General features: G+C 46.6%; 2 protein-coding genes across 8 annotated transcripts in view; one reads left to right on the forward strand and one right to left on the reverse strand.

Annotated features, from left to right (window-relative positions):
* Nucleotides 1–17,053, forward strand: part of acaa1 (acetyl-CoA acyltransferase 1) — a 120,762-nt gene that overhangs the window by 70,084 nt on the left and 33,625 nt on the right. Inside the window, exons 11-12 of one of the 5 annotated variants that reach the window (XM_070881761.1) lie at nucleotides 2,180–2,336; nucleotides 2,559–2,767. The exons of 2 other annotated variants lie outside the window; for them this stretch is intronic. In XM_070881761.1, the coding sequence (XP_070737862.1) occupies nucleotides 2,180–2,336; nucleotides 2,559–2,731 (330 nt within the window). In that variant the 3' untranslated portion in view covers nucleotides 2,732–2,767. Of the gene's footprint in view, nucleotides 1–2,179; nucleotides 2,337–2,558; nucleotides 2,768–17,053 lie in introns of those variants that run through there. 2 more of the 5 variants (XR_011593407.1, XM_070881765.1) reach the window with 2 other exon arrangements.
* The window catches only part of dlec1 (DLEC1 cilia and flagella associated protein), a 214,727-nt gene that overhangs the window by 25,477 nt on the left and 172,197 nt on the right, over nucleotides 1–17,053 (reverse strand). For all 3 annotated transcript variants that reach the window (XM_070881759.1, XM_070881757.1, XM_070881758.1), the window contains 2 exons: nucleotides 15,108–15,178; nucleotides 6,616–6,836 (listed from right to left, as the gene is read on the reverse strand). In XM_070881759.1, coding sequence (XP_070737860.1) covers nucleotides 6,616–6,836; nucleotides 15,108–15,178 — 292 coding nt within the window. The remainder of the gene's footprint in view (nucleotides 1–6,615; nucleotides 6,837–15,107; nucleotides 15,179–17,053) is intronic.

A 17,053-nucleotide genomic window follows, 5' to 3' on the forward strand; every position in this document is an offset into this window, starting at 1 on the left:
CCCCTCCTGCAGCCCCTTTACATTCAGTGGCCCTTTTTGTTTTTTGCCTTGGGTTTCTCTGCCCTCCACTTTTACTCATCTCCTTTCTGTCTTTTGCTTTTGTCTCCTTTTTGTTTCCCTCTGTCTCCCTGCATTGGTTCCCATCCCCCTGCCACATTAGTTTAACTCCTCCCCAACAGCACTAGCAAACACTCCCGCTAGGACATTGGTTCCGGTCCTGCCTAGGTGCAGACTGTCCGGTCCCACCTCCCCCAGAACCGGTTCCAATGCCCCAGGAATTTGAATCCCTCCCTCTGCACCACTGCTCAAGCCACGTATTCATCTGAGCTATCCTGCGATTCCTACTCTGACTAGCACGTGGCACTGGTAGCAATCCTGAGATTACTACTTTTGAGGTCCTACGTTTTAATTTAGCTCCTAGCTCCTTAAATTCGTCTGGTAGGACCTCATCCCTTTTTTACCCTGAACTCGGGAGTGTGAGCGCTGTGTGTTACCCTGAACTCGGGACTGTGAGCGCTGTGTGTTACCCTGAACTTGGGAGTGTGAGCACTGTGTGTTGTCTGAACTCGGGAGTGAGAGCGCTGTGCGTTGTCTGAACTCGGGAGTGAGAGCGCTGTGCGTTGTCTGAACTCGGGAGTGTGAGCGCTGTGCGTTGTCTGAACTCGGGAGTGTGAGCGCTGTGTGTTTGAACTCGGGAGTGTGAGCGCTGTGTGTTACCCTGAACTCGGGAGTGTGAGCGCTGTGTGTTGTCTGAACTCGGGAGTGTAAGCGCTGTGTGTTGTCTGAACTCGGGAGTGAGAACGCTGTGTGTTGTCTGAACTCGGGAGTGTGAGCGCTGTGTGTTACCCTGAACTCGGGAGTGTGAGCGCTGTGTGTTGTCTGAACTCGGGAGTGTAAGCGCTGTGTGTTGTCTGAACTCGGGAGTGAGAACGCTGTGTGTTACCCTGGACTCGGGAGTGTGAGCATTGTGTGTTGTCTGAACTCTGGAGTGAGAACACTGTGTGTTACCCTGAACTCGGGAGTGTGAGCGCTGTGTGTTGTCTGAACTCGGGAGTGTGAGTGCTGTGTGTTACCCTGAACTCGGGAGTGTGAGCGCTGTGTGTTGTCTGAACTCGGGAGTGTGAGCGCTGTGTGTTTGAACTCGGGAGTGAGAGCGCTGTGTGTTGTCTGAACTCGGGAGTGAGAGCGCTGTGCGTTGTCTGAACTCGGGAGTGAGAGCACTGTGTGTTGTCTGAACTCGGGAGTGTGAGCGCTGTGTGTTTGAACTCGGGAGTGTGAGCGCTGTGTGTTGTCTGAACTCGGGAGTGTGAGCGCTGTGTTTGAACTCGGGAGTGTGAGCGCTGTGTGTTGTCTGAACTCGGCAATGTAAACAGCTAACAACCTGACGGCCACTGACTGAATCAAATTACACATTCCAGGCACACTCCATTCAGTTGAAGCCTAGGCGAAACGTATTGCCATCAAGTTTGGCCAAAATGAAAATCATGTCTTCCTGTATGGGTGGCCTTAGAATCTGACAAGCAAGGCTGTCACCAGTGGCACCAATACCCCATTAAACCAACATAGAGTGTGAAACACTCACTCCGACCCATCCCACTGATCCAGCAGTTGAACCCGAACTTGGTCAGAGCTAAGGCCCACCCATTTCTCGACGGTCCCCGGGCGGAACTGCAGTTTTTGCTGCCCGCTGCCGCTGGGGCCAGTCGGGTGGGAGTTTTGCCGCGGTTCTGTCAGTGGCAGGCAGCGAGAGTCAGCAGGCGTGGGCGGGCGGCAGCAGCAGTGGGCGGTATGTGAAGGCCTCTTGACTCGGCAAACATTGGAGGCTGTGCACCGCGAATGCGCGAGATTTGCGGATTTTTTTGTAGCTTCTTGTGGGCGATGACATCAGTTTTGCCGCGATTGGGGCTGATGGCACAGCTGCGTATGCTCATAAAAACTGTGCACTCACTTGCACTTGCCAGTTGTGTCTGTGAGAGTGTGTGAGAGTGTGTGAGAGTGAGAGTGTGTGTGTGAGTGTGAGTGTGAGAGTGAGTGTGAGAGTGTGTGTGTGTGAGAGTGTGAGAGAGTGTGTGTGTCTGTGTGTGTGAGAGTGTGTGTGTGTTTGAGAGTGTGTGTGTGAGAGTGTGTGTGTGAGGGGCATGAGTAAAAAGGGTAAAGGCTGCAACGTTTCTTTATGCAGAAGAAAAGAACATCCAAGGCAGCAAGCCTGAGTGCCACGAGAGGGGGCCCAGCAGATATTATCAAGTTGAGCAGCCTGGAGGAGCGTGCCTTGGCGTTGGTCAATGACCACCCCAGTGCCACCACTGAGGGTGATGCAGATCCCGTGCTAGAGCATGGTAAGGTTATACTAATCTCTGGTCTGCGTCACACTCATAACATTGTATGACCTTTCATGACAAGTTAAATGTCTTTTAACGCACAGTGTGTCGGCCATTAATGGTGTGCTCATGTAGCGATGGAAATCCTTGAAGTGAGAATGTAAGATGTGACGGATCACATGTCAGCTTGACCAACCCCACTCCTCAGCTACACACTGAAATGTTGTCCTCTACTTGCAGATGTTGATTCGGACAGCACCGAGCAATGCTCCCCATCCACCTCTGTCAACCTGTCATGTATGTACTTTTGGGATCACGAGTCACTAGATGGCGTCACTGTTGGAGACCATTGGGCTGTGCAGCCCAAGTATAAAAGGCCAGCCATTTTGTATATTAGTCACTTTGAGCCTTAATAAAGCAGAGCCAAGGTTATACCTTTTGGAGTTAAACAGTACTCAGTCTAAGTTATTGCATGCACAACATTTGGTGACGAGGCAACAAGAACCTTTGCATGTAAAAATGAGCACAATTAGATTGTTGGAGCAATTTGTGGAAGGAGATGGTGATGCCTTCGTCTGTGCTTTGAGCCGTCTGCCGTTGCCCACACCGGAGGTGGAAATGCCACAACTGGCGGACCTATTGTTAGTTATGGATACTTTTGAGAGTGAAGGAACCCCTGTCACAGCTCAACAAGTTAAGACTTGAACCAGCCAGAACCCGATTTTATCGGTGATGAAGAATCGCATCCTCAAAAGTGATTAGTCTGCCATACCCAAGCAAATGTGCGAGGAGACCAAACCTTACATTCGTCGCAAAGACGAACTGTCTATTCAGTCGGATTGTATACTGTGGGGCAATCGTGTTGTTATGCCCAAAAAAAGGGAGAGAGAAATTTGTACGTGAGCGTCATAGCACACATCACGGCATTGTAATGATGAAAGCCATCGCCAGGTCTCATGTATGGTGGACGGGCATTGACTTTGAGCTGGAATCATGTATGCATCAGTGCAACACTTGCATGCAGCTCAGCAAAGCACCAGCGGAATCGCTGCTGAGTCTGTGGTCGTGGCCATCGAAACCATGGTCCAGGATCCACATAAACTTTGCAGGTCCCTTCCTGGGGAAGATATTTTTAGTTGTGGTGGATGCATATTCGAAGTGGATAGAGTGAATAATCATGTCATCCAGCACATCCACAGCTACCATAGAGAATCTCAGTGTCATGTTCGCGACACATTGTCTGCCTGACATCGTTGTTAGCGACAACGGATCGTGCTTCACCAGTCAGGAGTTTCAAGAGTTCATGAAACTCAATGCTATCAAACATGTAAGGTCAGCACCATTCAAACCTGTATGAAGCGAGTAACCCAAGGGTCACTGCAGACCCGCCTGTCATGCATGCTGCTTAGTTACAGGACAAGACCACACACGCTTACCAGGGTCTCGCCTGCTGAACTAATGATGAAGAGAGGTCTTAAGACCAAGCTATCTCTTGTACACCCATACTTGAATAATCATGTTGAATATAGAAGACAAAGTCAGCAAGGGTATCACGATCGCACAGCTGTGTCACATGATATTTCTGTAAATGATCCTGTATATGTTCTGAATTATGGTCAGGGGCCCAAGTGGATCGCTGATTCTGTCATGGCCAAGGAAGGCAACAGAGTATTTATTGTCAAGCTCAAAAATGGACAAACATGCAGGAAACATATGGATCAGATAAAGCTGTGGCACACAGACGAACTTGAACAGTCGGAGGAAGAGACAATCGACGACCAACCAACCTACCCCCAGTCATCAGAGGACTCAGTGGTCATCAGTGAATCGGGACTTTCAATCACTGACATGTTCAATGAAAATGGACTTTCAATCCCTGACATGGCCATTGCCACTCCCACCAGGTCAGCCACCCAGCCACCAGTCACAACAGACTCTGAACATTCACCCAAGGCTGGAGTTGAACTGAGACAGTCAACCCGGGAGCATAAAACACCGGACCGTCTCAATTTGTAAAAGACTGTTAATATCTCAGAGCGGGGTATTGTCATGTATGTACTTTTGGGATCACTAGCCACTAGATGGCGTCACTGTTGGAGGCCATTGGGCTGCACGTACGTGTGTGCAGCCTAAGTATAAAAGGCCAGCCATTTTGTATATTAGTCACTTTGGGTCTTAATAAAGCAAAGCCAAGGTTATACCTCTTGGAGTTAAACAGTACCCAGTCTAAAAGTTATTGCATATACAACACAACCAAAGGCCGAATGTGTCACTAACGTCTCCCACCCCGATGTTGTCAGCAGCCCAACACACCAGCTCCTTCCTGCAACCCCTCCCCCCCACCCCCCACAGGATCACCCATATCCACCACACCCACCTCCACCACCCAGAGTCAGGAAGACCAGGAGGGAGAGGAGGGAGAAGTGCCAGTGTTCGAACCACTGAAGGTCGAGGAGGTGGAAGAGGAGGACTCCAGTCTCCTGACATGTGTGCCACATGTCCGGCCAACATCGGTTTTGCGGTCCTACTTCTTAGGATTCGAGTTGGACGGACCAGGAACAAGTGCTGGGAGGCACAGAGACTGTGCTGGAAAATCCACCAAGCCGCAAGCACCCAGGATGATGTAACAATCCGATGAGAATGGAGGACGGCTCGCAGTAATTCAGGAAATGGTCCAGCTGTCGAGGACCGAGCGTCGACCTAGCTCGAGATGTGCTGCAGACCAATGGCTGGGATAGCTGCCAGTATCGCCACCTTTGCTCAGCAGCATACTGCCAGTATGGAGCGGCTCATTAGTGTGTTGTAGCGCAATACCGACTCTGTAGAGGCCATGCGGCAATCGATAGCTTCTGGCCATGGGCCATGTCATGGAACCCCACGAGCCCACACCATCGAGGCCGACAGATCCAGAGGAGCTGGAGACGCCGGTGCCTTTAATCTCGCCCCCTACTTTCTCTCCAAGACGAATATGGCAGCAGCGTCCGGCTGCCCTTTTGCACAACCTACTAGAGCAGAGGCGGTGAGGGCAGGGGTGCGGCTCGCCGTGGTGAAGGTGGAGCCATGAAGAGGATGATGGGCCTTACATTGAGGGGAGGTGGGAAGAGAGGTGGCGGTAGTGGGTAGAGGGTTGGGTGTTGGTGGTGGAGATGTTGTTTACTCCTCATTAAGTTGTGGCTGTTGTTTCACATGGGTCGTTGTGAATGTCACTTGACTGGTTTCTGAGATAATGTACATATATATGCTGGATTCAATTGTTTGCATGTTCTGTCACTTTGGCATACTGCACTATTCAATACAGTCACATTGTTCACCTACTCTTGGTCAATGTCTCACTTTTACATCATCTGGGGTACCTGCTGAGAAACAGACAAATCTCCTTAAGGTGTACTGCTGTCTGAGGAATCTCTTGCCTTCCACATATGATGCAACTCTTTAATGGGTCTTGTCATCAGGCGATTGCACTACGACAAGTAAGGGTGACCAATGCAGGAAGACTGCCATTCAATGAGAGACAGTTGCACAACTTGGAGAGCACACATTAAGGCTTGCACTTCAGTCCACATTTTCTTAGGTCCAACATTGCGGAGTCCGACCCCTGATATCATATGTTCCTCAGTGACCTTGCAGTCCATTATATATCTTTTTCCGTCTTCTATAGTTGAACTCATGCTGTTCTCACTATCACATGCTGCCACCTGACAGAGCATTACATGATTTCATTATTACCTATATACTTTGACATAAGCTCATACCATGTGTGCACTCACATTCTGTCAATAACTCTGTTCTGCCTGCAATGGTCTAAAAACCCTTATATCTCCATGGAGCTTTTACTATGCTTCAGAACTCATTGCTGCTTCCTATACCACACCTGCCCTTCAACGGAGTACTTTTCATTTACATCTGTGAAGTAATTCTGTGCAGTTTAAGGTCGATCAGATAACTAATTCTGAGCCCCTGATAATGGTGCAGCGTATGAACGCTTCCTGGGACGTGCAGCGCTGCAGTACTCTGAGCGATTCTCTTTGCTGCCCGATTCATAGCCAGCTCAGACCAGCTTTTTTCCAGCGGTCCTTCTGGCGGGCGGGAGCACGATCTTCGAAAATCATGAGGAAAACTCCATTTTTGGAGCCTCTGGCATGGACGGGCGGCAGGAAGTTGCGCCGGCGATACTTCACCGAAAAATCTCCGCCGGGAGGGACCTGGGCGGCTGTGGGCGATAGTCTGACCACGTTCGGGCCCCACGGCACCTAAAGCCATGCTAACGGTCTACATTGTGAATGATCGTATTGCTTACACAATCTGTGGTTTGGAGGGCCAAAGAGCTGCTCTCTAGACTGTCTGGAATTGCATCCCAGTCCAACCCGTGTTCACTCTCGCTGGGCGGGTTGCTAGTTTCGATAAAGTCGTTCCCGCTTTCATCCTTCAGTGGGAATGGCTGCCCATACGAAATGACCAGGTCCACCAGCTGCATGTCATCCTTCTCCTGGTTGTATGTCTCCCAGTCTAATCGAATATCTAGGAAAAAACGGATCATTAACCTAAAGCCACTTCAGGCCAATCTGTCAAAAATGCATCGTGTGTAATCTCTTGATGGCTTGATACAGCTCCAGGCTGCAGGAACATGTAGGTGGGCAGGTGTGGGCTTGTTCCCTCAACCACCCACATTTCCACCTGAGCTGGGGAGGATGGACGATGATAGAGAAGGGTCACTCTTGTGTCCATATGAGTAGAATGACTTTGGCAGAGGACGCTCTCTCCCCCCGCCCCCATCCCCCCGCCCACCACTTCCCGGTCACCAACAGAGGACAAGGGGAAAAATTTGGTCCAACCCACTTGATTGCATGCGTATCCCACAGCAGAGTCCCACGGGCTTCTGTTCTGGGTCCGCCCCTGTTCACTGTGTACATCGATATCTTGGGTATAGGGCTAAAGGGAGTAGTGCCCAAATTTAGAGACGCTACTGAAATAGGAGGCATTGCAAATAATTCTGAGGACCAAACAAATTTACATGCCGTTATTGATAAGATGGTGGAATGGGCTAATAAGTGCCAGGTGGATTTCAATGTCAATCAGTGTGAAGGTGCTGCATCTTATTTTTTTTAAGTGATAATCATACTTTGAATGGGGTAAAGATGTGGACGAGTAGAGGGATTTAGGGACCAGGTTCACAAAACATTACAAGCAACATCGCCAGTGGATAAGGCCAGTCAAACAACTTCATGGAATTCTGGATTTTATGGCAAGAAATGATGACCATAAGAGATGTAATGGTGGATCTACATAATAACAACTTGCATTTATATAGCACCTTTAATGTAGTAAACAATCCCAAGGCGCATCACAGGAGCGTTATCAAACAAAATTTAACACCGAGGCACATAAGAAGATATTAGGACAGGTGAAGTTTTAAGGAGCATCTTAGAGGAGGAGAGAAAGTTAGATAGGTGGAGAGGTTCAGAGAGGGAATTCCAGAGCTTGGGACCTAGGCAACAGAAGGCACGGCTGCCAATGGGGGATGTGCAAGAGGCCAGAATTGGAAGAGCTCAGATATCTTGGAGGGTTGTAGGGCTGGTGGAGATTACAGAGATAGGGAGGGGCGAGGCCACACTTGGAGTACTGTCAGTTATTTCAGATTCCACACTATAGGAAAGATGAGGCAATAGAAAGGGTACAGCACAGGTTCATAAGGGTGCTGCTCGGTCTGAAGAAATACAAATACAAAAAGAAAACCAGGTCTGCTTTTATTAGAACAGAGGTGATCACGGGGTGATTTGATAGAGCTATTTAAAATGTTGAACAGATGAGACAGAGTAGATAGAATCATAGAATAGTACAGCACAGAGGAGGGGAGGTATATTTAAGATTAAATGTAAGAGATTCACGACATTGAGCAGGAGACACTTTGTTTCTATACAGAGGCTTGTGAGGCTGAAGAATGTCACCGGAGTCAGTGATTGTAGCAGAGATTCTGTCAACATTTAAGAAATGGTTAGAAAGGTGGTTAAAGGAAAGGGGAATAAAGGGAAGAGGACATAAACATTGGATTAGGACCACTGCTCATGTACTGGATACACATCAACACAACTGGTTGGTTGAACAGCCTGTGTCCGTGCTGTGATTTCTGTGTAATTCAGTAACTGAGCCATCTACACACTAGCTTCATTGAGACAGCCATCAACACCTGCCCTTATTAACACAACCATCTACACACTGAACATGCCATCTATAAGCCCGGCTATACCAACTGAAGCAGCTATAAGCCCGGCTATACCAATTGTACCATCTATAACTCCAGCTATGCCAACTAAAGCACTTACGCATGCCATTATTAGCTCATCCATCGTGTTATGTGGCACTACCACTGTATTAAATTCAGAACAAATTTATCAGCTCACAACTAGGTATCTATAAGCCGCTATTGGCCATTAGCAGCAGCAGAATTGTATTCCACTACAATGTGTAACCTCATGGCTCGACATATCCCTCACTCTACCATTATCAAGCCAGGGGACCAACCCTGGTTCAATGAGGAATGCAAAAGAGCATGCCACCAGACGTACCCAAAAATGAAATGCCGACCTGGTGAAGCTACAACACAGGACTACATGAATGCTAAACAGCAGAAGCAGCAAGCTATAGACAGCTAAGTGATCCCACAACCAACGGATCAGATCAAAGTTCTCCAGTCCTGCCACATCTGGTCATGAATGGTGGTAGACAATTAAACAACTAACAGGAGGAGGAGGGTCCATGAACATCTCCATCCTCAGTGATGGTGGAGCCTAGCATGTGTGTGCAAAAGACAAGGCTGAAGCGTTTGCAGCCATCTTCAGCCAGAAGTGCTGAGTGGATGATCCATCTTGGCCTCCTCCTGAGGTCCCCATCATCACAGAAGCCAGTCTTCAGCCAATTTGATTCATTCCACATGATATCAAGAACGGCTGAGCGCACTGGATACAGTAAAGGCTTTGGTCCCCGACAACATCCCAGCTGTAGTGCTACAAAACTAACTGCGCCTCTAGCCAAGCTGTTCCACTACAGCGACAACACTGGCATCTCCCCGGCAAAGTCGAAAATTGCCCAGGTATACTCTGTCCATAAAAAGCAGAACAAATCTAATCCAGCCAATCCAATCTGACCCTATCAGCCTACCCTCAATCATCAGCAAAGCGATGGAAGGTATCGTCGACAGTGCTATTAGGCGGCACTTACCAACGCTCAGTTTGGGTTCCGCCAGGACCACTCAGCTCCCGACCCCATTGCAGCCTTGGTCCAAACATGGACAAGAAACCTGAATTCTGGAGGTGAAGTGACTGCCTTTGACATCAAGGCATCATTTGACCGAGTGTGGCATCAAGGAGCCCCAGTAAAACTGATGGCAATGGGAATCAGGGGAAACTCTCCACTGGCTGGAGTCACACCGAGCACAAAGGAAGAGGGTTGTGGATATTGGGAGGCCAATCTCTCAGCCCCAGGACATTGCTGCAGGAGTTCCTCAGGGCAGTGTCCTAGGCCCAACCATCTTCAGCTTCATAAGAACATAAGAATTAGGAGCAGGAGTGGGCCATTTGGCCCCTCGAGCCTGCTCTGCCATTTAATAAGATCATGGCTGATCTGATCTTGCGCTCAGCTCCACTTCCCTGCCTGCTCCCCTTAACTCTTCACTCCCTTATCGCTCAAAAATCTATCTATTTCCACCTTAAATATATTCAATGACCCAGCCTCCACAGCACTTTGGGGCACAGAATTCCACAGCTTTACGAACCTCTGAGAGAAAAAAATTCCTCCTCATCACGGTTCTAAATGGGTGACCCCTTATTCTGAAACTATGCCCCCTAAGTTCTAGATTCCCCCACAAGTGGAAACATCTTCTCTGCATCCACCTTGTCGAGCCCCCTCAGTATCTTATATGTTTCATCACTAAGATCACCTCTCATTCTTCTAAACTCCAATGAGTATCGGCCTAATCTGCTCAAACTTTCTTCATAAGTCAAGCCCTTCATCTCTGGAATCAACCTAGTGAACTTTTTCTGAACTGCCTCCAATACAAGTATATCCTTTCGTAAATAAGACCAAAACTACTCGAGGTGTGGCCTCACCAATACCCTGTACAGTTGTAGCAGGACTTCTCTGCTTTTATACTGCATCCCCCTTGCAATAAAGGCCAACATTCCATTTGCCTTCCTGACTACTTGCTGTACCTGCATACTATGTTTTGTGTTGCATGCACAAGGATCCCCAGCTCCCTCTGTACTGTAACATTTTGTAATTTCTCTCTATTTAAATAATAATTTGTTTTTTTATTTTTCCTGTCAAAGTGGATAACTTCACACTTTCCCATATTATACTCTATCTGCCAAATGTTTGCCCAATCACTTAGCCTGTCTATATCCCGTTGCATATTTTTTGTGTCCTCCTCACAACTTGTTTTCCCACCCATCTTTGTATCATCAGCAACTTGGCTGTATTACACTTGGTCCCTTCATCCAAGTCATTAATATAGATTGTAAATAGCACCGATCCCTGTGGCACCCCACTAGTTACAGTTTGCCAACCTGATAATGACCCATTTATCCTGGCTCTCTATTTTCTGTTAGTTAGCCAATCCTCTATCCATGCTAATATATTACCCCCCACCCCGTGAGCTCTTATCTTGTGCAGTAACCTTTTATATGGCACCTTATCGAATGCCTTCTAGAAATCCAAATACACCACATCCACTAGTGCCCCCTTAATGTCTGCCACTGTTTATCAACTGTTTATCAATTTATTTTCCCAGTCCACTTTAGCTAACGCTGCCTTCATATCTTTGAAATAACCTTTATTTAAGATTAGGACACTGGTTTGAGATCCAACTTTCTCACCCTCCAACTGAATTTGAAATTCAAGCATGCTATGATCACTCTTTCCGAGAGGATCCTTCACTATGAGATCAATTACCAGTACTGTCTCATTACACAGTACCAGACCCAAGATAGCTTGATCCCTGGTTGGTTCTGCAATGTATTGTTCAAGGAAACCATCCCGGATACAATCTATGAACTCTTCCTCAAGGCTACCTTAGCCAATTTGATTTGTCCAATCAATATGAAGATTAAAACCGCCCATGATTATTGCTGTACCTTTCTTACAGCCTCCATTATTTCTTGATTTATACTCTGTCCAACAGTGTAGCTACTGTTAGGGGGCCTATAGACAACGCCCACCAGTGACTTCATCCCCTTATTATTTCTTATCGCCACCCAAACTGATTCTACATCTTGATCTTCTGAGACAATATTATTTCTCACTACTGCACTGATCCTATTCTTTATTAACAGAGTTACCCCACCTCCTTTTCCTTTCTGTCTATCCTTCCGAATTGTCAAATATCCCTAAATATTCAGTTCCCAGCCTTGGTGACCTTGCAACCACGTTCATCCATGACCTTCCCTCCATCATAAGGTCAGAAGTGGGGATGTTCGCTGCTAACTGCACAGTGTTCAGTGCCATTCTCAATGCCTCAGATAATGAAGCAGTGCATGCCCGCATGGAGCAAGATCTGGATGACAGTCAGGCTTGAGCTGATAAGTGGCAAGTAACATTCACGCCACACAAGTGCCAGGCAATGACCATCTCCAAGAGAGAGTCTAGTCACTTCCCCTTGACATTCAATGGCATTACAATCACCGAATACCCCACCATCAACATCCTGGGGGTCACCATTGACCAGAAACTTCATTGGACATAAATACTGTGGTAACAAGAGCAGGTCAGAGGCTGGGTATTCTGCGGCAAATGTCTCACCTCCTGACTCCCCAAAGCCTTGCCACCATCTACAAGGCACAAGTCAGCTGTGATGGAATACTTTCCACTTACCTGGATGAGTGCAGCTCCAACAACATTCAAGAAGCTCGACACCATCCAGGACAAAGCAGCCCGCTTGATTGGCACCCCATCCACCACCTTAAGCATTCACTCCGTCCACCACCAGCACACCGTGGCTGCAGTGTCCTATTTTCCAATCCTCCTTAGATACAAGGATGCTGCTAAAGAACTGGAGTATTGCATAAGTTACACCCTTATTGAAAAAAAGGGAGAAGGATAAACCTGGCAATTACAGGCCAGTCAGTTTAACGTCGGTGGTGGGGAAGCCTTTAGGAACAATAGTCCAGGACAAACTTAACAGCCACTTGGACAAGCATGGACGAATGAAGGAGAGCCAACATGAATTTGTCAAGAGCATATGGTGTTTGACTAACTTGATTGAGTTTTTTTGATGAGGTAACAGAGAGGGTGGATGAGGGCAGTGCAATTGATGTTGTGTATATGGACTTTCACAAGGCATTTGATAATGTGCCACATATTAGACTCGTTAGCAAAGTTGAAGCCCATGGGATAAAAAGGGCAGTAGCAACATGGATACAACATCGGCCAAGGGATAGAAAACAGAGAGTTGTAGTGAACGGCTGTTTTAATGACTGGAGGAAGGTATATAGTGATGTTCCCCAAGGTTCAGTACTAGAACCACTGCTGTTTTTGATGTACATTAATGATTTGGACTTGGAGGTACAGGGCACAATTTCAAAATGTGCAGATGACACGAAACTTTGAAGTGTAGTAAACACTGAGGAAGATAGTAATAGACTTCAAGAAGACATAGTCAGGCTAGTGGAATTGGCGGACACATGGCAGATGAAATTCAACGCAGAGATACACGAGGTGATATAAGAACATAAGAACATAAGAAATAGGAACAGGAGTAGGCCATTTGGCCCCTCGAGCCTACTCCGCCATTCAATAAGATCATGGCTGATCCGATCATGGACTCAGCTCCACTTCCCTGCCCACTCCCCATAATCCCTTATCCCTGTATCGTTTAAGAAACTGTCTATTTCTGTCTTAAATTTATTCAATGTCCCAGCTTCCACAGCTCTCTCAGGCAGCGAATTCCACAGATTTACAACCCTCTGAGAGAAGAAATTTCTCCTCATCTCTGTTCTAAATGTCTTCTAGTTCTAGTCTCCCCTATCAGTGGAAACATCCTCTCTGCATCCACCTTGTCAAGACCCTTCATAATCTTATACGTTTATAATACCTGTGCTATAATACCTGTAGCAGTCCCGTGCCTCTGTAAACCAGAGCTTGCTATAATATATAAGCAGATATAACTGTAAAACAGAGCATTATAATATTTACACAGGAGTGTTATACCTCTGTAAAACAACTAATTGTAACAAAATCAAAATACTGTGGATGCTGGAAATCCAAAATAAAAACAGAAAATGCTGGAAACACTCAGCGGGTCAGGCAGCATCTGTAGAGAGTGAAACAGAGTTAACGTTTCAGATCGATGACCCTTCATCAGAACTAGGAAGATGTTACAGATAAACAGCTTTTAAGCAAGTGCAAAGCCAGGTGATAAGGGGTCAGGGAAAGAACAAAATATTTTGGTAGGAAGAACGAGGAGAGACCATACATACTAAATGGTGCAATTTTAAAGGGGATGAAAAAAGAGAGAGACCTGAGGTGTTTGTACACAAATCTTTGAAGATGGCAGGACATGTTAACAAAGCAGTTAACAAAGCATATGGGATCCTGGGCTTTATAAATAGAGGCATAGAGTACAAAAATCAGGATGTTATGCTAAACCTACATAAAACACTAGTTCAGCCTCAACTGAGGTATTGTGTCCAATTCTGGGCACCACATTTTAGGAAGGAAGTTAAGGCTTTGGAGAGGGTGCAGAAGAGATTTACTAGAATAGTTCCAGGGATGAGCGAATATAGTTACGTAGATAGACTGGAGAAGCTGGGGCTGTTCTCCTTGAAGCAGAGAAGCCTAAGAGGAGATTTGATAGAGGTGTTTAAAATCATGAAGGGTTTAGAGAGAGTAAATAAAGAGAAATTGTTTCCAATGGCTGAAGGGTCGATAACCAGAGGGCACAGTTTAAAGGTGATTGGCAAAAAAACCAGAGGCAACGTGAGGAAAAACCTTTTTATGCAGCGAGTGGTTAGGATTTGGAATGCACTGCCTGAGAGGGTGGTGGATATAGATTCAATAGTAGCCCTTAAAAGGGAATTGGATAAATATATGAAAGATAAAAAATTAGAGGGTTTTGAGGAAAGAGCAGGGGAGTGGAACTAACTGGATTGCTCTTCAAAAGAGCCGGCGCAGACTCGATCGGCCAAATGTCCTCCTTCAGTGCTGTACTATTCTATGATTCTTTGATCTACAAGATGCACTGCAGCAACTCGCCAAGGCTGCTTTGGCAGCACCACTCAAACACGCAACCTCTACTACCTGGAAGAACAAGGGCAGCAGGCGCAAGTTCCCCTCCAAGTCACATACCACCCTGACTTGGAAATATATCGCCGTTTCTTCATCGTCGCAGGGTCAAAATCCTGGAACTCCCTCCCTTACAGCACTGTGGGAGTATCTTTACCTCACAGACTGCAGCGGTTCAAGGCGGTGGCTCACCACCACCTTCTCAAGGGTAATTAGTGATGGGCAATAAATGCTGGCCTTGCCAGCGATGCCCACATCCTATGAATGAATGAAATAAAACTGACCCACCTACACCTGCCCTTATTATCTCAGCGATCTCCCCAACAACTGAGCTACCTACACCTGCCCTTATCATCTCAGCAATCTCCCCAACAACTGAGCCAAATACCTGGTCACACCGTGAACCAGTAGGGGAGCTACAATTTCAGATTTCCAAATCTGCTGGCGCTTCCACTGATGTTGAACAAGATCATGTAACTGACTCTGTGGAGAAAAGCAATGACAAGTTACGAGACCTACCACAGGGACCTGTGTTGATGAGCCGTAGGGAACGGGAGACCGTGTCACCTCCAGAGATGTGGGTACCAAACCTGGAAAACAAAATCTTATGTCAAGCACTTCTCATTACAAAGTATTGGCTATTAGATATGTGCTAATAAAGCTATGCCATGAGCTATCCAAAGCCCTGGTGTACTGTGAGCTGAATATTTGTATAGACATGGAAGTTACAACAAAGAGATAGGCCAATAGGCCCAACCAGCCCACATCAGTGTATACCTTCCATGCGAACATATTTATTCCCATGTCCCTTCATCCACCTATAATCTACCCCTGACTATTGTCACAGTTTTTGCCTCACCCTAGAAGTGACTTCCACAGTCTCACAATGCTGCGTGTGCAGATGTTTTTCCTGCTCTCTGTTCCAAATCTTGTACATTTAATTTTGTATCTATGGCCCCTTAACTACTGGAAACAGTTTCCTTCTATCTCCCCATATCTATCCTGTCACAATTTTAAACAGTTATCACATCTCCCCATAATCTGCATTGTTCTAATTAAAAACGCCCCCATTTTTTAAGTCTTTCTTTGTATTGTACTTCCTCATTCAAGGCAGCATCCTAGTCAATCCTCATTGTACTCTCTCTAAGGCCTCAATATCCTTCAAATAGTATGAAGCCCAATATGGCACACGTACTCTAACCAAGTCTCCAAGGTTTTACATAGGTTCATTATTACCAGTTGGTTTTTATATTTGATAACTCTTGTGTTAAGCCAATTATTGGATAGAGACTCTGTAGAATTGTTTTTTAGGAACCATCGCAGTTTAGTAGTAAATCTGTGTCACCGAGGTGTTCCCCAGTGGTTAAAGGCATCACACTGTATCGTTCAGTGACACAGATCAGAAGGGCTCAGGCTGGATGCCTGGCCTGTGCTGAGTTAGCTAATTTCATCCAGGGTGCTACTCAGTCAGAGTGTCAGCAGTGGCTCAGTGGGTAGCACTCTCGCCTCTGAGTCAGAAGTTGTGGGTTCAAATCCCACTCTATGATACTTGAGCACAAAAATCTAGGCTGACACTAGATAAGGTGGTTAAGAAGGCATTTGGAATATTTGCCTTTATTAGCCAAGGCATGGAATATAAGAGCCAGGATGTTATGCTTGAACTGTATAAAATACTGGTTAGGCTGCAGCTGGAGTACTGCGTGCAGTTCTGGTCACCACATTACAGGAAAGATGTGATTGCACTGGAAAGGGGACAGAGGAGATTTACAAGAATGTTGCCTGAACTGGAGAATTTTGGCTATGAGGAAAGATTGGAGATGCTGGATCTGTTTTCTTTGGAATAGAGGAGGCTGAGGGGAGATCTGATTGAGGTGTATAAAATTATGAGGGACCTGAATAGAATGCATAGGAAGGACCCGTTTCCTTTGGCAGAGGAGTCAACAACCAAGGACATTAATTTAGAGGAGATATGAGGGGAAATTTTTTCACCCAGAGGGTGGTGGGGGTCTGGAACTCATTGCCTGAAAGGGTGGTAGAGGCAGAAACTGTAATGTAGGTACATAAGGTCTGCCCACCAACCGGGGGCACTACTATCGGAGGTCCTAGGGTCATAGGTACACTCGTGTTGGGCCCGGTATATAACCTGAACTTCACCTTTGTATCTTCACTTCTGGAAGCCATTAAAGACTGACCAGGTTACACCTAGTCACTGGCTCACAGTACGGAGTTCATTGTATCATTTCATACACTACAACTGGCAATGAGGCAAATACAAACCCACGCAAAAGTATGGCGAGCATAGCACGATCGAGTACTGTTGGAATTCTCAAGAGATGAGGGAGAGGATTGGGGAGTTTTCACGGATCATCTTGACCAGTATTTCGTGACAAATGACCTAACAAAAGACAAGGATGCAGAGAAGTGCAGGGCAGTTCTTCTCACCGTCTGTGGCCCCACAACCTATA

The sequence above is a fragment of the Pristiophorus japonicus genome, chromosome 5, assembly GCF_044704955.1.
Source record: "Pristiophorus japonicus isolate sPriJap1 chromosome 5, sPriJap1.hap1, whole genome shotgun sequence".
Classification (NCBI taxonomy): domain Eukaryota; kingdom Metazoa; phylum Chordata; class Chondrichthyes; family Pristiophoridae; genus Pristiophorus; species Pristiophorus japonicus.